This window comes from Dysidea avara, chromosome 3 (assembly GCF_963678975.1).
Source record: "Dysidea avara chromosome 3, odDysAvar1.4, whole genome shotgun sequence".
Taxonomy (NCBI): domain Eukaryota; kingdom Metazoa; phylum Porifera; class Demospongiae; order Dictyoceratida; family Dysideidae; genus Dysidea; species Dysidea avara.
The window spans coordinates 40,742,112-40,768,618 of record NC_089274.1 but is presented as its reverse complement, the minus strand read 5'-3'; the positions used below and the strand labels follow the sequence as shown (position 1 = coordinate 40,768,618).

Here is a 26,507-nt window from a genome sequence, read left to right as displayed (position 1 = left end):
CACAGTACAATTTCATACCTGGATGCATAAATTCACTGTACAAGGCTCTCTCCTCTCTTGTTGCTATACAAAATTTTGCATAGCGCAATTTATCAAGGATTCTGATAAATGCAACCCCATGTCCATAAATTGAAGTATGCGGAAGTTATAATGTGTTGTTTGAAAAACGGTGTTATTTTCCATAATTTTAATTCGTAAAAAATTAAATGTACAGTAAATGCGACAAAGTTTTTGATATGAAACAGAAACACGCATATATATACAATATACAGCTACACATAAATACCTTCTGTAAATTGTTCTCGTGGTATTTCAGTGCCCTGAATTGCTTCTTTAAAATTGCCATTTAGAATGCAGTTGCAGCTAGTAAGAAATCTGCTATACATGTGTAGTTGATTATCCTTGATTTCTCTGATTATGCCATCAGCTCTAACCAACAACAAATTAGTTTTAGTATAGTCACCCTGAATACAGTGTGTTGCAGCTAGGTGTTGATAACGTAGAGCAGCAACTGTGTAAAGAATTAATTCTATTCTAATAAGAGAATTGAGCACGTGCACATGCCTGGGGTTTCAACTGTAAAATTACGTATAAGGAGATACATTGTACAAAAAAATTAAAATCATGATATCATTTATCACTAATCATTTGGATAATCTTTTATAAAGCAAACTGCTCTTGGGTATAATACTTAGACATTGATATTTTATAAATGTACAATTTCTGTTGTGTAATACATAAAGCACTGCTGCAGATGTGTACAAAAATACAACATGAAGGGTGGGTGTTGTGAGCATAATACAGCATGAGGCAAAAATAATGCTCTATTAGTCTTGGCACACTCCTTGGAGTGCTGTATATATTTTTATACACATAAGTATAATGGTGTGACTCTACAGTACTCAGCCATCAGACCATTAGTGAATTCCATACAATTTGTTTCTGGTTGTAGAACAAATATCTAGGATCACTTTAAAATGTTGTATACATGATTGAGCTGAAATATAATAGGTATTCTTTTCATAGCTGTGTAGTTCACCCATAAGTAAATTAAATAACTGTATACTGTATCTTTACCCTTGCTACTTTAAAGCAATCCTTGGCACATTAATCCTTTCATACAAATTATGATATGCATACTGTACATACATACATACATACATACATACATACATACATACATACATACATACCTCTATAGCATGATACATCTGGGTAAGTATCAAAAATTTCTGTTGCTAATTCTGAATACTCTTTACTTTCAACTATACATCCCATCAGATGGTGAGAAACACAGAGACCAGAATAAGCAACTCCATTGTATATGTTGTTCTTTCCAAACAAGTTCTGATATATGTCCAGACATCTTTGGAAAGTGTGTGCGGCTTCTTGTGGCTTATTTGCATAGCAGTAAGCAGCTCCAAGCATGGCCAGGGTACTTGCCAGCTACACAATTTAGATAGCAATAACCTTAGCTGTTGTATTGTAACTTTACAGTAAATTCTATGTAACACAGTTTATCTTGAACATCTGGAATCATAGTAATATTACATAATTCTATCTTATTACTAGTATTTTAACAAGTTATTAATTTTAAAATGAAGTAGGGATCCATGCAATAAAAAGTAGTGAAACAGGGAATGAATAATTGTATTATAGCATAGCTCAGTGGGAAAGTCCCTACTTTGGTATTGAGCAAAATACTTGTTATAGCTAATGTGCATGCCAAAGTAGGGACTTTCCCACTGAGTTATGCTGTAATACAATCATTCATCTCTTGTTTCACTACTTTGTATTGCATAGATCTCTACTTCATTTTAAAATTTACATTTAAAAAAATACTAGATTGCTTAGTTTTTGTTGTAGAACAGCTAGCTACAATGTAATTATTTTGTGACTGTTGTATTAGAGTATATCTCGAGTCAGCCAAGGGGTGTTCAGCTAGCTAGACCAATAAGGGGTGAGTCATCTTGTTTACTGTTAAGTAAACAGCTAGATTGTTAAGAAGGTGTGGTCTTCGTACTCTATCGCTATTAGTCCACCTAGATCTTTAATTGATGGGCATGATTGCAAACATATATGTGACTGTCTCTGGGAAAACCGGTCTTATCGCCCATTTAAAAGTATCGAGAAACGTCGGTTTTAAATATTCTGTGTGTTGTAGCTGGCCAATGGTGGTAGCTACGCATACCAAATTTTCACACGTTTCACAACAATTTCTTACCTTCCTGATCATCCACTGAAGAAGTAGTCAACAGCTAAGTTTCCCGCCATTTTAGATAGTTTTTAAACCGAGGTTGTCTGTATCAGGCGAGCTCCAGAAGGAGTGGGAGGCGGGGGCCCTGGAAGGCGGACAAGATGGTGTTCAAAAATTGAAAATGTCGGCACGCTCACATTCAGGCACAAGTCATATTCTAATTAAAGAGCTCACGCATGCGCAATATAGTAATTACATCATACATAATAATAATAATAGCTGTTCAGTTAGTTATAGTACTACTCTATTACATCACCCCTCCCCTTCATTATCAGCACACCTGGGCTGATCTCTGTATCTCATTGGAAGAACAATGTTCCTGGTACGAGTTTTCCTTGTAGCTGGCAAGGGAACATCACTTTTTGTTGGAGCTTTGGGTGTTCTTGACAATTGACTGCTATCATTGAGGTCCTTACCACTCACTGATGAATGGGACTGAGAAGTATCATATCTCTGCTCTGTAGTATCACTTTGTATCTGTTCTTCACACACAGAATCATTTGTTGTCTGATGTAATTCAGTACTGTCAACCTGCTCCTGGAATGATGACAATGCCCACTTTGGCAAACTGGGGCATTTATGCTTTTCCCCATACCAGTAGCAACCGGCTGGAAGGCCCATTGGACATGGTGACACTCGGTTCTGATGAACTTTGATGGTGCCATCCTCCGGGAAGTATATCTTGATGGCAGTTACATCTGTGTCAGTCAACTTCATGATTCTGTATGGACCGTGCCATGGTCTGGAGAGTTTTCTCTGCTTCCCTGACTCTTCATGTGGGAACTTAATAAGTATCCACTCCCCAAGTCGAAATCTGTCTGCCTTTGCTTTCTGATCATAATAAGCCTTATATTTTCTCTGAGCCTCTTGAATAGTTTCCACTGCAAGTTGTCTTGCTGAAGACAGTGATAAAAACAACTCTTCTCTGTAATCTGTTACTGAGATGGGACTCCACTCTGTGGGAGGTGTGAGTTCAGCTTCAGTTGGGGATCGGCAATCCAACCCGAAGAGCAAATATGAGGGCTTTTCGCCTGTGGTATCGTGGGGTGTATTCCTGTACGCCCACAGAACACCTGATAAATACTTATCCCACTGTGTACCAAATCTACTGACGTGTTTGCGTAGCATTGCTTTAAGGGTTCGGTTGAAACGTTCAACCATACCATCGCACTCCGGGTGGTATGCAGTTGTGTTTAACTTCATAATTCCTAACCTTGCACACACATCTGACATCAAGTGACTCAATAAGTTTGTGCCTCGGTCTGAAAGAAGGGCTTCGGGCACCCCAAAGAGAGGAATAACTTCTTTGGTCAACAATTCAACTAGTCTAATTGCCTTCTGATCACGTACTGCATACACTAGGGGCCACTTGCTAAAGTAATCCTGAAACACTACCACGTGTTTGTTCCCATTTTCTGTCACTGGCAGATCCATAATGTCCACCCCTAACACCTGAAATGGTCTATTAACAGGTATTGGATGAAGTGGTGACTTCACATGCCTGCCACTTCCTGACACAAAAACACACTGGGGACAGTTATGACAGTGCTTCATAACATCCTCATACATACCTCTCCAGTACCAGTGTCTGACTAACATATTGTACAGTTTATTACCTGCAAAGTGTCCAGCACACGGGCCACTGTGGTTCTCAGTCATGATAAGGCTTCTCAGTGACTGGGGTACTACAACTCGCTTTGTATTCCCTCGTCGGCTATCAATGAAATACAGCACTCCATTAAGTATACAAAATGATGGTGCTTGGGCCACAATACAGCGGGCTTCCTTCTGATCCTCAGGGAGCACATTGGTTCGTAGGTAATCTAACATACGTTTCACATCAGGATCCTTACTTTGCTCATCCACCAGGTCATACTTAGAACAACCAACTGCTGGGGTCATCTTGAGGACACTATCTATTGTAGTTGGAGCAGATTTCACAGCTGCAACTTGGGTTTCTTCCTCTGCCAGACCATTCACAGGAGCACTACCAGTAGGATTGCGTGACAGTGCATCAGCCAAGACATTGTCCTTTCCAGGACGATACACAATAGTTACCTCTTTGACTCCTCTACTAAACACTCTGGTCCACCAGCGGGCATGGCGACCTGAAGGACTAGCAGTCTCTAACACAGCCTTAACTGCAGAGTGGTCCGTATACACCGTTACACAGTGGCCATACAAATAATAGTGGAAATGAGAAATAGCCCATACCACTGCCAAAGTCTCGAGGTCAGTTATCCCATAGTTTTTCTCTGCCCCTGACAAAGCACGACTGGCATACGCAATAGGGTGAAGTCTGCCATCCTCCTGCCTCTGTGATAATACTGCACCTAGCCCCTGGTGGGATGCATCTGTCTCTAATACAAAGTCTACATCAAAATTAGGATATGCCAACACAGGGGGTGTAACTAACCTCCTCTTGAGCTCATCAAATGCAATTTGGCACTCCTGGGACCATTCAAATGCAGTGTTCTTGCAAGTAAGACGATGAAGCGGCTCTGCTACTTTTGCAAAGTGGTTGACAAATCGTCTGTAATATGATGTTAGACCTAAGAATCTTCGTAACTCTTGGACATTCTTGGGAGGAGAGTAGTCTCTGACTGCCTCAACTAACTTACTGTTGGGCCTTAATCCTTCTGGCGTAATCACATGTCCCAAATACTCTACCTCACTTCTAATAAACTGACACTTGCCAGGGTTGACCTTAAGCCCGACTTCTCTAAGTCTGTGAATAACTTGGCGAAGATGATCCAAATGTTCCTGTAAAGTAACTGAAAATATCAGAAGATCATCAATGTAAGCAGCAACAAAACTTGGTCCATTTTCCGGGTTCACTCCAGCCAGGACTTGCTGCATAAGTCTCTGAAACACGCTTGGTGCATTCTTAAGCCCAAATGGCATAACTCGAAATTCAAACAACCCAAATGGAGTTGAGAACGCAGTTTTCTCTTGAGAATCACTGTGAACACGGATTTGCCAAAATCCAGACGCTAGGTCTAACGTTGAGAAGAATTTTGCCTTGCCAAGTTCATCAAGCAAGTCATCAATTCGAGGTAAGGGAAAATTATCAGACTTGGTAACACTGTTCAAACTCCTATAATCAACACAAAATCGGAAGGAACCATTTTTCTTCTTTACCAACACCACTGGACTTGCCCAGGGAGATTTTGATGGTTGTATGACATTCAACTTCCTCATCTTGTGCAACTGACTGGCAACTTCCTCTCGTGCGGCATACGGCATTCTTCTAAATGACTGCTTGATAGGTGGTGCCTCTCCTGTGTCAATCTATAATTGTATCAAGTCTGTCTCCCCTCTATCGATCTAATCTAAGGCAAAAACATCATTATGGTCCATCAAGAACTCACATAACAAAGTCTTCTCTGGTTCTGGAAAATTTGGAACAGCGATCAATTCCATAAGTCTACCTCTACGGCTCTGGTTCTCTTGGATACTTTCCATTCTGATCTGCTTAACTTCTCCAGGTACAGCACAGTCGTTTTCAGGTGGGATCATCACACAGGTCTCTTCTGCATCTCCCAGTAAGGCACCCTCTTCAATCCGTTCTGTAAAGCCTCCGACATTGTGAATTTTCAAACAAGCTTTGCCATCATCACTTGGCTGAAGGAGAGCTCTATCAATAATCAGACCAGTGTTCTTACATACAGCTCCATTCCCTTCCAAATACAGTGAAACTGGGTTGGCAGCTTTGTCCATTTCCACATGCACAGAAACTACAGTGCTCTTATTAGCAGGAATGGTCACCGGCTCTGAAAGACAAACACGAAAAGTCCTTACCAATGGGACTGCTGCTCCACCTGAACTAGTTGGGGAATCTGACAATAATTCACGACCTGGCCACACATTCTTGTGGTACTCTAAGATACCTAGCTGACTGCAGACCCCTTCGGACAGCAACAGCTGATCGTGAGCATCCATCTTAATGTAAATTGGGGTGACTAACATCTTGCCATCAAATACTACTTGTAAATCCATTCTTCCATGTAATTTAAACTGCTTTCTGTCATATGTACATGAAGTACGGTCTGCCTGCTTAAAATCCCTCTTCTTCAATCTGGCTGCTTTAGCAATCTTCTTAAATAGCTCACCACCCATAATTGTTATGTCAGCTCCGGTGTCTATCACACCTGATGTAGGTACACCTTGTATCTCAATATTCACATATTGTGGTCTGCTACCTTGGTCACAAACTCTGACCATATCAACACTACTCTCTGAATCTGAGGAATACAATAGCAACACAGGATCCACACTAACTCTACTACTAGAAGGCTCTGACTGTGTAACACTTAAAGGTTTCGTACTCACTTGCTTATTAGTACCTTTACTACCAGTATATTGTGAGTTTGGAAGCTTGGCTTTATCATCACTCTTAATGAGGTTTCCACTTGCCTCCTTCTCCTTGTTAGATGCCTTGCAAAACTTAGCTACATGGCCTAATTTGTTACAAATATAACACCTTCTGACATCTTTACTTACTGCCTGACTTGAGCTCACACTACTATTTCTGCTTGCACCAGACCCACTTACTTGTCTGTCAGATCTATACTTAGTGTTTGTGAAGGACTTCTCATTGTCTTGACGCTTCTTAACCTCTGCAAGTCTTTTCTCCTCATGTTTTGCTGCCATACAAAGCTCTTTGTATGAGAGAGCACCGGATACACTAGGACTCCTCACAATTGACAGACGCAAACCCTCCTGGAGCTGTCCATATAACATTACATCCTTCGTCTCCTTACTCATTTTCTCAGTACCATAAGCAATTGAATAAGCCTTCTCAAGTCGACAGATGAAATCTGAGACAGATTCTCCATCTCTCTGCATTGTTCGTCTAAAATCTTGGCCTGCCATGACCTTACTACATGGATCAAGACGATCTCTCATGCTCTTAGCTGCTCTTTCTACGGTACAGATTTCCTCAGCTGTCAAGAGATTCCATTCTGCCAGGGCTCGCCCTTTCAAATGTCCAGCAAATTGTATTAACTGCTCCTCCTCTGTGCAGTTATTCCAGTTCGCTGCACGACGCAAACTAGGTAGCCAGTCATCTAAGCGAATACCTGTGTTCTCTCCTGAGAACATTTCTACTGGAGGTGCTTTCCCTCTTCTCGACTGTCGAGAAGCTATGGGCAGTTCTGTTGAGCCATCAATGCTGGGTGTGGGTGAGTGACCTCCCTCTGTCACTTGCCCTGCCAGTCTTAGCTTCAGTTCTGCAATCTCTCTATCCTTGGCAGCTGTTGTTTCATCAAATTCTTCTACTTGCTCACAGCTCATCTTCCAAATCTCCTTCACTCTTGTCTTACTGGATTCTAGTGCCTGTTGCATTGCTTGTAGCTGCTCTTGTAAAGTAGCCTTCTCTTGAGTTAGTGTATCTACTGTGGCTTGTAGCTCATCTCTCTCGTTACGAATTGTCTCCAGCTCATTGGATTCGTCTGTGGGCATGGGTGAATGTGAGGGCTCGTGACCACGTGTGTGCTCACTGATGTCGTCCTGTTCTTCCGGTTCATCACTTTCCGGATTAACTGCGAGGAACACTCCCTCATGGTCTGACAGCGTGAAGCTCCTCTCGTCCTTTTCTCTGGACAGTGCAACCTGTACGTTGCGAGGGTCACGGCCAAGCTCCGTGATTTTCCCCTCAATCATGAGTCTCAGATCACCAAAAGACCCCGACGTAGGCAGACCTAGTGCCTTGCCTAGACTGCGCAGCTGGCCAGCTTTGAGTCGCGCCGAATTAAGAGCTACGTGCACGTGGGTACGAGGGTTTCGTCCTAACCCCGCCCCCTGCGTGTTATCTACCACGCCTGTTACCGATGCACTTTCATTACTCATTGTTGTTAAAATAGTGCTTGAGAATATGACAAACTCACAGTTACTCACGGCTAACTTCGCTCAGACTTGCTGCGTGAAAATCAGAAGAGTCACACCTTGAGCGGCACGTGTTTGGTGAGAATCAGCCTGATCTTATCCGAGATCTTGCGTCCAAGTGGAAAAGAAACATTCAGTCTTCCTTGACTTGTCCTCCAACGACGCTTCACTGCAGGATTGTCCCGGTACGTTCGGATCTCGGTAGGACCTCCACTGTCGGCGCGCTCACATTCAGGCACAAGTCATATTCTAATTAAAGAGCTCACGCATGCGCAATATAGTAATTACATCATACATAATAATGATAATAGCTGTTCAGTCAGTTATAGTACTACTCTATTACAAAAAGAGACGTGCTAGGATGAATTAGGCCAAGTTATAGGCCATTCAGGGCTCAGAACTGGCTAAAATGAAAGGAAATTTACAGCACAGGTCATTGTCCAACACCACAGAGCTGTACAGCCACACACAGCCATCTCCTGGTCGGCCAGGGCTCCATCAAGACCCCAGACCACTCGTACGGCTCGCCACTGTGCTCTAGAAAAGCAGCCAGCAAAAGCAGACCACTTTACTCTGGTCGACTGTGGCAGTGAAACTTGATAGTGCATTCATTAAGCTTTGTGTTTGTGTGAAAAAATCAAACTTCCTGTCTTGGGCGATAAGAACGGTTTTCGTAGATCCAGTCACATATGTGAGTGGATCTGTGAAACCGGTCTTATTGCCCAAGATAGGAAATTAGATGTTTCACACAGACACAAAGCTTTATGAATGCACTATCAAATTTCACTGTCACAGTTGACCAGAGTAAAGTGGTCTGCTTTTGCTAGCTGCTATTTTCAAGCACAGTGGCGAGCTGTACGACTGGTCTGAGGTCTTGATGGAACCCTGGTCAACCAGAAGATGGCTGTGTGTGGTTGTACAGCTCCATGGTGTTGGACAATGACCTGTGCTGTAAATGTTCTTTTATTTTAGCCAGTTTTGAGCCCTGAATGGCCCATAACTTGGCCTAATTCATCCCAAGACGTTCCTCTTCAATTATTTTAAACAGCATCTTGCCCGCTTTCCAGGCCCCCACCTCTCACCCCTTTTGGAGCTTGCCTGATACAGCCAACCTTGTTTAAAAACTATCTAAAATAGCGGGAAACTTAGCTTTTGACTACTTCTTTAGTGGATGATTGGAAGGTAATAAATTTTTATAAAACGTGAAAATTTGGTACGCGTAGTTACCACCATTGGCAAGCTACAATACTCCGAATATTTAAAACCGGAATTTCTTGATACTTTTAAATGGGTGATAAGACCGGTTTTCCCAGAGACAGTCACATATTGTGAGCAGAATCTCAATTGTGAACTTGTAGATATCTAGCTAGTATAAGTATATCTCATATAGTAGCATCGGGACTGAAGCGCTTCTGAAATCCAGATCTGAAATATATCTGTGGCATCTATATATATGCTGCTGAAAAGTGTTGATACGGAAAATTAACACCTCAGTGTGGTTTTGTTGGATGAAGAAGACAAGGAGCCTGATTGAAGATAAAAGAAAAGACAAGGTGCAGGGGCCTACACTTGTCAGAACCCCAAAAGGCACATCCCATATTGGTGAGTTTGTTATTATGGGGTAAAATGGTGGCAATGCGCTGCTTCGTTTGGCCTCTAGCCTTGCAACTGTGGTCAGTGAGGCAGTCAGACTAAAATTTGAGTTTTGGCGATTTAAAAAAATTCTATATCCGGTCACCTGTAAGTGTATTGCTATATGTAATGCTGTATATATATTATGTAACAATTTAAACAGGCTGTAGGACCAGGTATCTTACAGACCTTCAGCACTTGTGCTGCAAAGCCTTAATAAATACATTAAGAAAATAAAGAATATTATGTGGACTAGTACGTACTATTCTGTAAAGGTGATTTCGTCATGTAAAATGTCTCTAGGATGATTTTAAGGCAGAATTTTGGGCAGCATACGAAATTTTCAGGGCAATTCCTACTCAAACGGTACTACCATATCGTTTGATACAAAAAATGGTTACTGCTGGAGGTAGAAGTAAATAACAGAAGCCTGGAGAGAGTCAGCATGAAATAAACTCATACTGGTAACTGGTCAAGCAATAGGTCATATTGCTTGTACCCAGTAAACCTCCATTCTGAACTAAAAAAGGTGAACTTGGGAGTATGTAGACATGACCACAGACACATACATTGATATAAAAATGTATGCTGATATAGACACACAAGGATTCAATCAGAGATACTCAGTCAGTTGTCAATATTGCACTGCTTGGCACAACAGTTAGTTATAGTTTTTCAAAATTTATTCCATTAACTGCTGTAGCCACAATATGATGGCATGGCATTATAAATCATGTAAGGAATAAAATCTAGCATTGTTACAAATTGTTTAGTGCTTTTAATAGTGAGATGCACTAGTGCTAAAATCGACATGCCCATAGGGGTCCTGTTTCTGGGATAACCGGATCCTTCCCAAACAAGTGCACGATTGTTATGCCAATCACTGATAAGCATTTGTTACTAAAATAGGTGAGTTGAGTTGTTCTTCTGGTTGAAATCTATTGTACTACCAAGAAGACTCTGCTATACATTGATGGAGATGGGGGAGACGATCGCACTGGAAGTAAACTACTGTATATAGAATAGTTCTATGCAGTGTAAGGCAGCTTTGTAAACAATTAGTTGGGATTCTGTTGTTTGTTTGTTTGGTCTGGTTTTTACCAAATGTTAGATTTTGCCATGTGATAACTTTGTTGCGCTTAATATTATGTAAACATAAACAACACAGCTGAGTTCCTTATTCTTATAAATATTTAGATGTATGGTTACTAAGTATTTCTGTGTATAGTAAGGTTAATGTGACACAATTCAGCAATTCAGTCAGTAGTCACCAGGAATTCAGCTGTCAATGGGTTTCATAATTCACACCCAATTACATGTAGTTGAGTTGTCTATCTAGTGCAAGGCAGTATAAACTAATGTCCATTTGGTTCCACAAGGGGTAATTTGAGATAATAAGTCACTCTCTAGAGTTCCAATGGATATATATACTTGAAATTGACAAGGAGAAGATATCCTGACCACCCGGCAGACTCCTGTAAGCGTTCGAGCATTAATCGGATGGCTGCAGGTTCGAGGCTGCCCAGGTCCAGTCATGGATTTTTTTTCCTTTCTCCACCTTTTCAAACATACTTTCTGTAACAACTTTAAACAGGCTGTAGGACCAGGTGTCCTACAGACCTTCAGCATTTGTGCTGTAAAGCCTTAATAAATAAATAAATAAAAAGAGTGCACTTTGGTAAACTGTATAAGGCCATCAAAACACTCCAATGAAATTCACATAATAGCAATTCCAATGCATGTCAGGTTTCTTGCCTTTGGCAAAGGGATAGATGATAAATTATTATTATTCACTTTAATTCTAGAGCAAATCTAGTGTTGAAAAGCTGCAGCAGACCAGAGCAGTACTTATGCTACTACACACAATTGAGTAACTTGAAGGATGTTTAAAGTTGTACTTTACAGTTTCCAAAGATTAACAGCTTGTTGACAGCTAACAGATTGTGCAATTGTTGCAAAGGCAAACACCAGCAAAAATGGTTGCAGCTAAGGGTTTTCATGAACCAAATGTGATTACAGTAGTGTACATGATTACCTGTCCATTATTAACTGTCTATTTGCATCAATGTACACACACACGCACGCGCACACACACACACACACGTATATAGACACACACACATGTAGACACACACACACACCTCCCGCCTGTGCCTTTGCAATGGCTCTATTATGGAAACAGCTCTGTTAAGAGTTTTCACACTGTCATTAGTTTTTGTACTATTGTTAATCATATTTTCTCCCAGGCTGCATAAGATGGTTGCAATTTCAGGATGATCTGGACCATGAACCTTCTCCATAATGGATAATGCTCTTTTCAAATATTCTCTATGTGCAAATACAACATCATTAATACATAACAATTGTACTTCTCTGTAATTACATACGTGCATATATAAAACAGTCGAAGCCCAACTAAATGATACTGCATTAAATGTAAGCAATAGTAAGCATCACATGACATTCAAAAATTAAAAGCAAGCCTTATTGACTATGGTAGGAAAATTAATTTTTCACTTTAGCCATTTATAGTAGCTACTTGAGTACACCATTGAATTACATTTTGAAAACAAGCTGGGGCTTAGTTCTTGTACAATTACAGGCTACTTTTCGCCAGACTTTGATGGAGGGAGATAATTGGATAGTTCTGTGGAGATGGCTAAAGACCTATAAGATGGCATGAACATCAGTTGTTAGCTACTGATACAGTGGCTATTGTAAAGCATGTGAAATTGTGGTATGCTCAACCATTTGTCAGAACAACCCCCCTGAACATTCAATACTATTGTTACTGTACTGTAGAAATAGAAAGCACACTAGTACTTACTCTGATTTATCATATTTCTGATGTGGGGTAAGAGAGCCCCCAATTAAATGCAAAGCTTTAGCAACATAATGGCTATCTGTAGTGTGAAGCTAGTTGCTGTGTTACTCACAGTTATTACCAATAGCCAGTTAGTTAACACAATAAATAGCAGAATGATAAATAGTAAGTACAACACACAATATATATAGAGGCAACCATACAACTACACATGATGTCATACATCATTACAGTATAAGTCAATTATAGCTAGCTAATACATTACACTTAGAAGGTTACATACAAAGTATGTGTGTGCATGTTGTTCAGTATTGGATCACACCACATCTCCCTTTCTTAAGTCTTAAGAATAGTTAAGTCTTTCAGGTGGTCTAATCTGTGTGCCAGTTTGAGATCTAGTGATTCGTCTGTCAGGATCACTTGTTTGGTGTGTATTAATTGTAGTTGTTTCGTCAGTAAGTCGTTCTGTAATATGAGATCGGTTCCTTCTAACTTTGCCAGATGGTGTGTCGACAATGTATGATCTTGGTGTGGTAGAGTTTGAAGTGATTGTACCTGGCACTTGTTTACCTTGGGAGTTTACCCATACATCTGTGTCTGCTGGAAGCTGTGTTGCAGATCTTACTCTATGGCGGCGATCATATTGCTCTTTCTGCTGTTCCTTATACTGCCTGTCCTTCTCTGCAAAGCCTTGTAGATGTGGCCAGTTAGGAACTAGTTGGTTTGCAACTTGTGGTACATCTGTTCTCAACCGTCGCCCCATCAGGAGTTCAGCAGGACTCAAGAGGCACCATGGAAGTGGTGTAGCTCGGTAACTAAGGAGGGTCAAAGCCATATCGGAAGTCTGCCTTAGAAGACTTTTCACAGTCTTAACCATGCATTCAGCAAGACCATTCCCTTGTGGGTAATAAGGACTGGATGTAACATGTTTGAATCCATAAGTTGAGGAGAATTGTTTCATCTCTGAAGAGTCATATTGAGGTCCATTATCACTTATAACTGTCTGAGGTATTCCATGTCGGGAGAAAATTGTCTTCATGGCACTTACAATGCTTGCAGAAGTGGTGGAATTTAGTTTGATGACTTCTGGATAACGTGAGTAGTAATCTACTACTAACAAATATGATTGTTTATTCAGTTCAAAGAGGTCTGTAGCCACTTTCTGCCAAGGATATTTAGGCAGTTCTGAGCTGAGCATTGGTTCTCTGGCAGGAGGTGTAACTTTCACACAAATGGGGCATTGTTTGATGAATTGTTCCATTTGTGAAGATACTCCCGGCCACCACACCGAGGTTGTTACTCGAAGACGGCATCTCTCTATACCTTGGTGACCACAATGGATTTTACATAGGGTGTCATGTTGAAGCTTTGCAGGTACAACAATACGAGCTCTGTAAAGGAGTAAAGAATCACAAACAGTCAGTTCATTTCTAACATTCCAGTACTTGCTAAGCTCTCCAGTAATAACATGTTTTTCTGGCCAAGTTGTTTGGCAGAATGTGATGAGTTTTGAGCAAATTGGGTCTTCTCTTTGAGCTCTTCGATACTTGTCTAAACTGTCTTTCGTAGTTGGGAATTGAATAGTGGTACTGGTCATTTGACTTTCAGTAAGCTCTGCAAGTTGTTGATCAGATTCTGAAAATTGTTGTGGTGAGCGAGAGAGAGTGTCGGCAGTGTAAAGTAACTTGCCTGGCACATGTGAAATTGTATAATCAAATTGCATTAAGCGGAGACGGAAACGGAGAATTCTTGGTGGCAAACTGTCTAGAAACTTTGAACCAAGGAGAGGAACAAGTGGTTTGTGGTCAGTTTCAATATGAATTTTCATTCCTAAGATGCAATCAGAAAATCTTTCACAAGCCCATGTTGTGGCCAAAGCTTCTTTCTCTATTTGGGCATATCTAGTTTCTGTTTCAGTCATAGATCTTGAAGCATAAGCCACAGGTTTCCACTGTTGGTTAGTTTTCTGCATGAGAACGGCACCTAGGCCGTAGGCTGATGCATCTGCTGTGAGTTTTGTTTCAGCAGTAGGATCATACCAGGCCAGGACTGGGGTGGAGGTAAGCTCATGTTTTAACTTGTTAAAGGCGTCTGTTTGACTAGGACCCCAATCCCAAACAGTTTTGGTACTAAGCAGTTCTCTTAGAGGTTGTGAAAGCTCTGCAATGTTTGGTGAAAATTTACCAAGTTGATTCACCATGCCAAGAAAACGTCGTAGCTCAGACACATTTGCTGGTTGTTTCATACTGCTGATAGCTGAGGTTTTCTTTGGATCAGGGGATACTCCATCTGAATTGATGACATGACCAAGGAATGTTATAGAATTCTTAGCAAATTCACATTTGTCTTTGTTGAGGGTTATGCCAGCATTTTGGATTCTGGTGAGAACGGCATCAAGATGGGTGTCATGCTCATGTCGGTTACTGCCATACACAAGAACATCGTCCATCAAGCATAACACTCCAGGAAGGCCATCAATTACCTCATTCATGCATTTCTGAAAGTGTTCAGGGGCACTTGATATGCCAAAGGGCATTTTGTTAAAGCAAAAACGGCCAAATGGGGAAACAAATGTAGTGAGGTGGCGAGATTTCTCTGCTAGGGGAATTTGCCAGAACCCACTGTTGGCATCCAATTTAGTGAAAAATTTAGCTCCAGAAAGTTGGGCAAGTGTGTCATCCACTTTTGGAAGAGGGTGAATCTCTCTTAGAACACTTGTGTTTAGAGGTTTTAAGTCTACACAAATTCTCACAGTTTTGTCTTTTTTCGGCACAACTACCATGCCCGCACACCATTGTGTGGGTGTGTCAACTTTTGATATCACCCCAATTGACTGCATACGGTCTAGTTCATCTTTCACTTTTTGACGAAGTGGGAGTGGAACTTTTCTGGGAGTGTGAAGGGCAAATGGCTTAGCATCAGGCTTGAGTGTGATTTCAAACTGTTTTGTAAAAGATCCTAGCCCTGTGAAAAGGTTTGGAAATTTTTGGACAATGTCAGTTTGAGTTTGGTTAATTTGATTAACCTGAGCTAGTAAATGAAGTTGTTGAATAGAAGGTAAGCCCAACAAGTTGTGTTTTAGCTGCTGTAAGACATAAACTTCCTGATCACATTTGTGGTGTGTGGAGGACAAAGTTACAGTCAACTTACCCAGGACTTTTAGTGGCTTCCTATCTGGCCCACACAGAGACTTGGTGGCTGGTTTAAGCACAACATTTCCAAGTCTGGTCATTGTCTCTTGGGTAACAGCTGTGACTTCTGCTCCAGTGTCTAATTTAAACATCACAGATTGACCATTGATATCAATTGTAACATTCCAGGTGGAGCCTTTCCTAGACTCTATGGCATCAAGATAGATCACATCTAGGTCTTCATCTGGCTCTTGACTGTCTGAAGTCATTTCATGAACATGTTTTGACAGACATTGGCTACTGTAGTGGCCCTTCTTCTTGCACTTGTGGCAAACTGAGTCTCTAGCTGGGCAAGTACTGCGAGGATGAGGTTTGTTTCCACAGCGGATACATTTCTGTTTTTGAGTTTGTTTGTCTCTGTTCAATGTAGCACCTTTAGCAGGAAGGGATTTAAATTTCCTGCCTTTCACATGGTCAACTGATGATTGTGGTTTGGTGGTTTGATTTAGGAATACTTGCTGCTGTTGTACAGCTTCTCTTTGGCGTACCATCTGCATAGCTTTGTCTAGGGTCAAGGTAGAATCCATCTGCAGACGTTCAGAGAGTGCAGTGTTACGGATCCCCACAACTAGGCGATCTCTGATCATTTGGGAAGTCAAATCTCCATATTCACAGTTTTCTACCAAGCTGTAGAGTATGGTGATGTACTCTTCTGCGGATTCTTCTGGTAATTGGTTCCTGCGGTTAAATCTAGCTCTCTCAAATATGACATTTTTGTGAATCTTGAAGTAACCATTAAGTTTAGCTACAACAGTTTCATACTTTTGTCTCTCTTCTGATGTGATGTGGGTAGAGGCTAATACGCTCTCTGCTTCTTCACCCAAACAGTAGAGTAGAGTGCTGATTTGCTTAGCTTCACTCTTTTCTTCTGACAAACCAGATGCAAGTCGGAACTGTTCAAATCTTCTCAACCACTGTGGCCATTCATCTGGTTTTCGGAAGTTGAATGCTGCTGGGGGCTTTAGCGATATGTTGCTTGCCATCCCACTTCTGACACCATGCAGTGTGAAGCTAGTTGCTGTGTTACTCACAATTATTACCAATAGCCAGTTAGTTAACACAATAAATAGCAGAATGATAAATAGTAAGTACAACACACAATATATATATAGAGGCAACCATACAACTACACATGATGTCATACATCATTACAGTATAAGTCAATTATAGCTAGCTAATACATTACACTTAGAAGGTTACATACAAAGTATGTGTGTGCATGTTGTTCAGTATTGGATCACACCACACTATCATCACCATAAGTGTCAGTAAGTCTAATGAGCAGCTCATCATACAGTGTTGTAGCAACATTGGGCCTTCCAAGGTGACTACAAAATGAGGAATAACTATTAAAATTGTTGCACTGCCAACAGCACATTGTACCTGTTAACAACACCAAGGTGTAATTTAGCTCTTTGATGTATAATAGATCGTTTAACTGCATCTGAACAACTCTCAATCATACTCAATGCATCTTCCAATAATCTCTTCGCTTTTTGTCTTTGAGCAGTGATAAGGTACTGCCGGCCAACATAATAACGAAGTTGAAATTGTAAGTCAGGACTAAACAGAGCATCAAAATCCTGTTGAAATAAAACTTAATATGATAATTTCTCATTTACTTTAAGTGCAAAATACAAACATTAAAAAATATTTTCCACATACTTTAATTGTGACCAGTGATTCAATGTGGGGAAGCAATCGATGCTGGTAGTCATAAAGAGGAGATGGAGAAACAGGAATTTCATCTAGACTACTTGTTTCAATAATGAGACAGTTAGCAAACTCACTAAGGAGCTGTTTCATCTCACTCCAGGAATAAATAAAGGTAACATTATCTCTTGAAAGGCCTACACACACACACGCACATAGATATACACTATAGATATATCAATACTGTACATAAATTCAGTAACATTTGTGTATCATTAGATTTATAATTCCTGCACAAACCAATTCAAACATACATACATACATACATACATACATACATACATACATACATACATACATACATACATAGCTTTTGTGGTTAAAAAGTATCAAGAGTAGTAGCTAAGGAGATATACCAAGCATGCGAAACAAGTACGATCAAGATACTCTAATAGAACAGTCCTGAGAAGTAAAATTTACATGAAAATTGTTGAACAAATCTTGTCTAGCTTTCAAACCAGGGACTCCACACCTATACAGTATGTCTAAACCCTTTACCACTCTGCCACTGCTGTCAGTTGCTTACTTCACTTAATTTCTACATAGTTTTAGTTTACTACACTAGGATATAAATCCATAGATCTATCCACGGAAAGTCTAGAACATTCTATGTGTGTTGTATTAGAAGTGCTCAGAAAAACTGTGTGCTCTATTGTACTACAAAAAATTTAAATGGTCATGCGTAAGAGTCATGCAACTAAGATACTCTAATAGAGCAGTCTGTGATTTGTTTGGGACATCTATTGGCTAAACCTCTTATGCAGAATTTTCTTGCATGTGATCAGATAACTATCAAAGTACAAACCTTCAGTAATGTATTGGAAATCTGTTTAAATACCAATGAGTTATAATGTGAAAACCAACCACACATGCATGTACCAAGCGCATTTCGAGATCCCTGTATAGAGCAGTCATATACATGTGACATTCAGCAACTATACAACATGAAGTAAAATAACTCAAAAATTAATTTCAATAGACTAAAAGTGTCTTAAAATCTAGTTCTTTTGTTTACCTGTAGGAAAAAAGATAGACAAAAGCCAGCATAGCTATACAAATACAAAAATAAATGATATCTAATCCAAAACAGCCAAGCTACAAATTAAGTGACAGTAGAATTATCATTGTATATAGCCATTTCTTGAATTCCACCTTTGATATAACATCTTAGTCTATTTTTGGAAGGTCGCACCCTTTTTCACAGTTTGGCTGTTTTAGTTTAGATAGTATATAATAGATAACAAACTGTTTTGCTTTCTTAAATCTTTGGCAACCTTTACTTCACCAATTTCCTCCAAGGCAAAAATCAGTTTTCTAAAAGTAGCTTTTAGGTCAGTTCTAAGCCACATACTAAACATTGTTCTCTTGCAGGCCTTGTTATCCTTTGGATCATTTGTTTGGATAACGTTTAGTTCATATTCATTAATTCCCAACTTCAATCCAAGAGAAAACCAATCCACAATTTGAATACTATTTAGTTCTGCAATAGTTGGAATTTGTTGGCCAATGTTCTCATGACTTCTATCTACAGAAAATCAAATCATATGTACATACATATATCAAGACATTTGGTAGTGTGTCATACAGTGCATTAAAAAAAGCTAATACACTACACTGGTGTGTTATAACAAATTCTTATACACATGTAATTTTGTGTACCCTCAGTGCTTACTATTGTTTCCTTATCTATTTCTGAGTTATCCATGACTTAAGTTTTCTTCATTTTTCCATTCCTTCACAAAACTGCTCTAAGGCAGAAATGCATTATTTAGTTTCCTTTGGCACAATTAAAGGAGGCTTAAAAATAACAATTAACTTCAATGGAAATGTGATGAACATTTGCAGAGTTACTTACAAACTTTTGTCACATACACATGCAGGGTAAACCACTTGAAGAAATGTGTTGAAATTGGTTTGAAAATAAAGTAACATGCCAGTGGTGTAGTCAGGCCTTCAGGAATGGGTGGACCTCATGTTTCACCCCATGAAACTAACTAGCACTAATGCGAGTCCATCCTTAGTGGACTCTACACTACATGTGGTTTAAAAACTGTTTCAAAAGTGTATAAATATATCTAGCTAGCTCATAATATGCTACACTGCTGTTCTTGCAGCTTATCAATTATACTGCATGAATGAGAGGCTACAGAAATAAAAACTAACTAATTACACCTTGTCTTGTTCTCTTTTGACTCATCTGTACTTGTACACAATTCTTTACACTCCAGTCTGACTCTTGAGATTATCGCAAGGCTTACTTCAGCCACCTGACCAATTTACATCTCCAACTGACTTGTCTAACACCACAGAATTTAATTTCACCTATTACTTTAGGTCACTTAACCCCGCCAACAAAAGAATCCATGCTGTTATTCACAACTCAGTATTTCATATGTGGAAAAATAGACTGGATTCCTCATATTGCTTTCTGCCCCACCTAAAATTTTGATCATTTGATGCTGTGCACTAAATAGCACTGGAACTACTTTTTGGATTACATAATGCAATTATTGAATGTTTCTCAAAATCAGCTGCTGATTTACAATGAAAATTAATATTGTGCTGCCAGGGTATACAATTATGTTTCCTGTTCATAATAGCAATAATGAGCAGGCACCATTGTCCTAGGAAAATTTGAGTGTGCACATGCCCACCTAGGCCCACCCTTGGCTATGCAACTATACCATGCCAATTGGAAATTCAAAAATAATTGAAGTAAAGGCTAGGGTGATATAATATAAAAACAAACAAGTTAATGTTGTGCTACTTCTAAAAACCAGGCGCCATGTAGCAAACAAACTTAACTGGAATTAATTAGCTAACAGTGTACTAAAATAATATTTTTTTGCTACATACAAAATTCAATTATCACAGTAATTTGTAATTGATGAAATATTTTGTAATTCTGTAATTATGTTGCTAAGCACTGCTAAGGAGGCGTACCTCAAACAAACCACTTTAATGTATATCTTCTTAACTGTTTTATAGTTTGTCTATAACATTTTCTTATGCAAACTCTCCAGGCAAAGCCTCAAAGCTACTCTTCATTTTCGTTCGCATATGTACAGGAACGCCTCCTTTTCAACTTGAAGGAATTTGTTATACCCGGTAGCCTAGAAGGCCTCCTGTGTTGTTTTTCGGCTATTTGATGTCCGTAGAGCCCATTGGGAAAGGCCAACACTGCGTCCTTATAAACTTGTTTTATCCATATTACAAACCGGAATGTATTAACTTAAACCAAAGCTTACCCATCCAGAAGTTTACTACAGGTTCTATAAGTGACCAGATTTTACAAAACCAATCCAAATCGCACATCAGGCAAAATCAAACTAACACCACCAGTGGATAGCTACACTATCGTACTACTAGTTTTGACCCTCAGTACTACTCAAACTACTCGAGGCTGGTTTTAACAGACGTCTTTTCTGGGTGGTGTGGAGTGTTCAAATGGCGGTTTCAGGCCTTGTGAAGGACCTGGCTTGGCAAGAATCAGTGGTTTACTGGTAGACAGCCTTATAATGTTGGCCAGACATTTTCTCTGTTGATTTTGCTACATATCAGCCACTAAGGAGCCAGCACAGCCCTGTATTCTCGTGTCTGGACTCCAATCGTGGTCTGCCTCCATTTTGAGGTTTATCTCTTGCCCTCCCCGCCACTCCACCCCTTTGTAAGCACTCGTGATACTACTTCGCTCGTCCAACTGCTCAGATTTTTGGCGGGAAACTCTACAAGCAGCTACAAGTACTGGAAGTGGCCTGAAAGGTAACAGATTGATGCATCTTTTGTGTAAATTTCATACGCATGCTTGCCATCCTTGGAGAGTTATGCTGGCTTCAATTCTTTAAAACTGTTTATCTCGAAACTTCTAATGTGCGATTTGGATCGTTTTTCCAAAATCCAGTCACATATGGCCTTTATTTATCACATAAAGGCTGTTTTTAGTGAACAAAGTTTTGCTCGTGTGGGTGCGGAAAGACAAACAAAGATACAAACAAACATACATACATGCAAACACACACACACATTTTGGAAAACAATTTCAGTAAATCAGGCGTGCACCCACAACTGGCCTTTGGCTGGCTGTGGACGAATATTTCAATTGCATGCTTGTTACAATCTTTTTAACCAGGCGTGCACCCACAACCAGCCAAAATTGTAACAAGTATGCAATTGAAATATTCGTCCTAATAAACTATTTAGAAAAAAGCGGCAGGTTAAGTAAGAAATACAGGACTTATATATAGGGCCTGTATTAAATTCCAAGCACTGTTTATCATTACGGAATAATATCCATATGAAGCAAGTTTTTAAAGAACACCTTTCCCAAAAGAAATCTATGGGCATTGAATGGCTGATAACAATGTATCTAGCCTTGTGGACTAGCAAATTTCTTTAAGTTCGTAGGCTAGCAAATTTCTTCAAGTGCATCCCCTGTGTAGCTATGCATACAAAAATGAAGTTCAACCTTGAGGCTTTGCCTTGAGAATTTGTGTGAGACAACACAATAGACAAACTGTAAAACAGTAAAGAAGGTACTTCTGTGTAAAACGTGTGGTTTATAGTGGCTAGTTTCAGTTACGCTTTCTCAACGGTGCATAGCATAAAATATTTATGAAATGATGAAATACATGGAATTGCAGATATTGTATTACAAAAACTGACTAATTATATCATAGTAAGTAGAGTGATTAAATAATCGATTGATTTCCTATTTAGCAAAGGATATTAACTACATGGGTGTAGTTTTGAATGAAGCTAGGCTCACCACATATTTTCAGTTTGACTGCATTTGGGTTTAAATATCCATATGAATGTATCAAGACACACAGTAGTGTGTCGTGGGCCAAGAAAGCCTGTGCTCCACACTGTGAGTATATTAACAGGAAGAAAGAAAACAGCTTTGCATAGCTCCATGGCCCCTTCTCCAAACCACACCATTTTGTATTATAGCTGTCTGCCAGGAAGGGTAGGCCACACAGCAAATTTGATTAAATTCGCAACAGCCATTTGTGAGATATGGGCATTCAAATTTGGTTTTAATTTCTTCTTATGCCATATGGGGGCTACGGGGACTCTGATTTATTTTCACACACTTTGCAAATATTGCTATAAAACATAAATGTGTGATTTGATTGGCTCAATCTTTGGCACAAATGAAGCGTGTATAAAGGTTAAGTCACATACCAAGTTTGTTGTGAATATGATGAATACTCAAGTAGTTATGAGCATTTATTCATGTAAAAAAGATCAAACTTCTGTCATGGTTACAGGGTAAACCGAGTATGGGAATAGCTTCAAAATGGTGTGTACATTGGTTGATCATTGTAGTAGTTCCTTTTGATAGTTTGAATAGCAATAGAGCTACAGCGACAAAGTTATATATAAAGCAAAAACCAAACAAGTGTAAAATCGCGGGATTGAGATACACTAATAGAGCAGTCACTGTGGGGTAAAAAAAGGGAACAAAAAATGTTGAAAAAACTTACCAGAGTTTGAACCAGGGACCTCCATACCTACCACCTGCATCCTTAACCACTGAACCACTGCTATCTTGGCTGAAAACCTCACTTAGTTTCTACTTTAGAAATGAAAACTCTAGTTTAAATATGCTTATAGATAAACTTTTGTAATTTTATAGATCTACCAATAGAAGTACTAGATTATTCTAGAACATTCTATGTATGTTCTTTTAGAGATCCTCAAAAAAATATGTACATTATTAGAGTATTACAATAGTAATACTACCAAATATTGAAGTAAATCATGCAATACAGTACATTTATAAGTCTGTCCTCAATAATCATCATTGTGTCTGTATAGAAAAGAAGTGTGAGTAAAAACAAAATCCATAGCCTGATTTTGGGGCCTTATAAAGTACAAAAGAAGTGAAATCCACACAAAAACAGCCAAGCTGTCAAAAATGATGTGGCCTTAAAAAGCCTGGGTGAAAAAAGTATATTGGCCGTCAACTTTGATTTCATAACTTTTTTCACCCAGGCTTTTTAAGGCTGCACCATTTTTTCACAGCTTGGCTGTTTTTGTGTGGATACTAATTTGTTTGTACATCATTACACATACACACACACACACACACACACACACACACACACACACACACACACACACACACAAACAAACACACACAAACAAACACACAATTATATGCATGTTTATACATATACTTACTAATATCTAAATTTTGATAGTAAAGATTTCTCATAACATTCCACGTTACTTCATGAGTTTGTACCACTGGAATAGGATCATCATCATTTGTTGTACTCCAGTAGGCAATCTGTAGGAGAACTGAGTCGCGCACTTCTTGAATTGCAGGAGTGACTACTTCCAAATCCTCCTTAAGCACTCGGGCTATCAGCCTCATCGGCATGGGTGCATGTGCACAACTTGACAGGAAACAAAACACCTGTATAAACCAATTATAAAGTGGTCAAAATGACTAATTATATAAAGAAGAATGCAATGTGTGGATAAAAGTTTCTTTTTTAATGATAATTCATTAAACAGAAATTTTTATAACCTGGATTATCATGTGCAAATGTCCATGCAAGTGTCTTGCAAGAAACCATATACAGTACATAAGTGTTACCTTGTACAAGGGTCTTTGCTGCAGAATGCACATCAACAGAGCAGTGGTAAGTGTCCATGGATAGTTGTTGATTTGTTTAGTCTGTTGCTCAGCAAAATCTCGGTGTGTTTTGTCAAGATCTTTTAGATATTTGCTGAAACTGTAATTTCGTCTGTATGACCGCTCTTTTACAATGTAGCATCCAGCCCTAAAGAATGACAGCAAAAGCAATTGAATTGAACTTAAGGAATATTGGAAATGGTGATCTATGTTGAATGCTTTAGTCATAACAATAAGATAGCAGGAACAATTTTCTATGATTGCTTGTATGTGCTTGCATAGAGGACCCGCATGTGTGATGACACTGGCTAGCAACGGTTGTCAGGTGGCCATGTTTCGGGACAACTTCCTATAACGCACATTGGGTCAGAGCAAAGGTAATGAAATTTATTCACTAAGGGCTAGATATAGTGACACTGGGAAGCAGAGCTAGGTTTGAAATAGAATTCCTCAATATTGGATTCGTGAAACAGGTGCCTGTTTCTAATGAGCTGGATGTTATTATTCAACAGCACTATATGCATTTGCTTCACTATAGACCATTACAAATAGTGAAAAGGTGGTTTTCAGTCATCACATTGTCCCGAAACATGGCTGACAGCTGCGGTTGCTTAGTAATTACGATGAATTATGTCACCCTGCAAGTCCTCTATACACACATCATACAGTGCAGTAGTATTGTATAGTAAAGTTTGGGCTTTCCTGTCCTAAAACCAGCCCACTTTTCCTTCAAGACAGTTAGTTAAGCATAATTAAATCCCAAACATGCCTTCAGAACAACCCCAATCACTTCTAACAAGTTTCTATCTTTTTTTATTTAACTAAATTTTAACTGCCTGACTAACTGACTCGACTCCTTTAGCCAGCCTAACTTTACTATGGTCAAAGGCTATGGGCTTATTGTTAAATGTTGTTTTGGCCTGAGATGTATGTGCCTTTTTACCAACTGCAACAGCTACAATGCATGTATTATAGACTTAAAGTTGTCCTCCATTTCCATTACCATGTAGGTGTTGATTTGCAGGTACCGCCACATCATGGTTTCAGTGGTGACTATCATGAGAGTCATCAGTAAGTTCTGTAGTGATTGGATTGATTGAAGATAACATTGTATAACAAGAGGAACATAGCTGAAAACAAAGTAGAATGGCCAGAATAAGGAAAAGAATAAGAGTGTGGAAGCATTTTTGAACAGTTGCACAATGCTTTATTAGAGTAATTTGATTGTACGGTGCTTGGTTAAAACACTCCTGGAAGGTACATGCAGATAACTATTCTCACATCATCTACATACTACTTTTAATACAGCATGAAAATGCAACAAAGTTGTCCAATTAGAGCAACATTATGAATAAGGCTTGTCTGTATTGATCTTTGGTTAATGCATATCCATAAAAAAACAGCCACGCTGTATAATAAGGATGTGGCTTTCAAAAAGTCTGAGTGAAAATTATTGTCAACATCATTGCAGCCATTTCATGACTGCTACCTTTGATTTCATAACTTTTTCACCCAGGCTTTTTGAAGGCCACATACTGGTTGGAACTTCTCTTTGTATTTTAGTACATACCCCAAAGCCAACCATAAACTGGCTTTGAGGTTTGTTTTTGCACAAATCATTGTTCTTCTTATCTACAGATACAATGACAATCATATAAGACAAACTAGTGTTCTATACCAATACAGAAATATACCTACCATTCTGATTCTAAAGCCAAAGGATCTATGTTAATAATGGATCTATGTTAATAATGGCTCTATAATTTTGTGCTTGCTTCTTCATGCAATGACTGTTCTATTAGAGTATCTCATTTTTCATGCAAAACCTGATAAGTTGCAGTTGCTCAATTTTTTTAACAAAGCAAACCCTGCACTTTTTATGCTAGAATATGATTTCCAGTCTGTTGTCACAAGTTTTGCTAGCATAGCACTTATTATGATGATTATGATGGTGATGATTGGCACGAGTAGGTCAGAACAGTAGTATACTACCCTACTGATAAGCACCAAAATGGCTACAATATCAGTTTTGATTTGATGGAATACTAGAGAAGTTACAATGGTATTGTATTACAGAGTTTATTTGATTACTTTTGCAATACTCTAATAGAGTGGACATTTTTTGAGGATTTCTAATAGAACATACATAAAATGTTCTAGAACAATCTAGATTTTTCATTGGTAGATCTATGACATTATGAACTTGTACTATTCAGTAGATTTTATCTAGAATTTTCATTTATATTAAGTGAGATGAACAGCTGTGATAGCAGAAGCTCAGTGGTCAAGGGTTTGGGTGTTCAGTATAGAGGTCCCTGGTTTGACTGCTGCTAAGTTTTTTTGACATTTGCCATGCAC

At 39.2% G+C, this 26,507-nt stretch overlaps 1 protein-coding gene across 1 annotated transcript in view; it reads right to left on the bottom strand.

Annotated features, from left to right (window-relative positions):
• Nucleotides 1–26,507, bottom strand: part of LOC136251002 (uncharacterized) — a 46,316-nt gene that overhangs the window by 9,029 nt on the left and 10,780 nt on the right. The window contains exons 4-13 of the mRNA XM_066043368.1: nt 24,111–24,297; nt 23,690–23,927; nt 18,750–19,028; nt 17,456–17,640; nt 17,174–17,373; nt 17,043–17,118; nt 12,603–12,679; nt 11,917–12,103; nt 1,194–1,446; nt 287–511 (exon numbers count right to left, since the gene is read on the bottom strand). Coding sequence (XP_065899440.1) covers nt 287–511; nt 1,194–1,446; nt 11,917–12,103; nt 12,603–12,679; nt 17,043–17,118; nt 17,174–17,373; nt 17,456–17,640; nt 18,750–19,028; nt 23,690–23,927; nt 24,111–24,297 — 1,907 coding nt within the window. The remainder of the gene's footprint in view (nt 1–286; nt 512–1,193; nt 1,447–11,916; nt 12,104–12,602; nt 12,680–17,042; nt 17,119–17,173; nt 17,374–17,455; nt 17,641–18,749; nt 19,029–23,689; nt 23,928–24,110; nt 24,298–26,507) is intronic.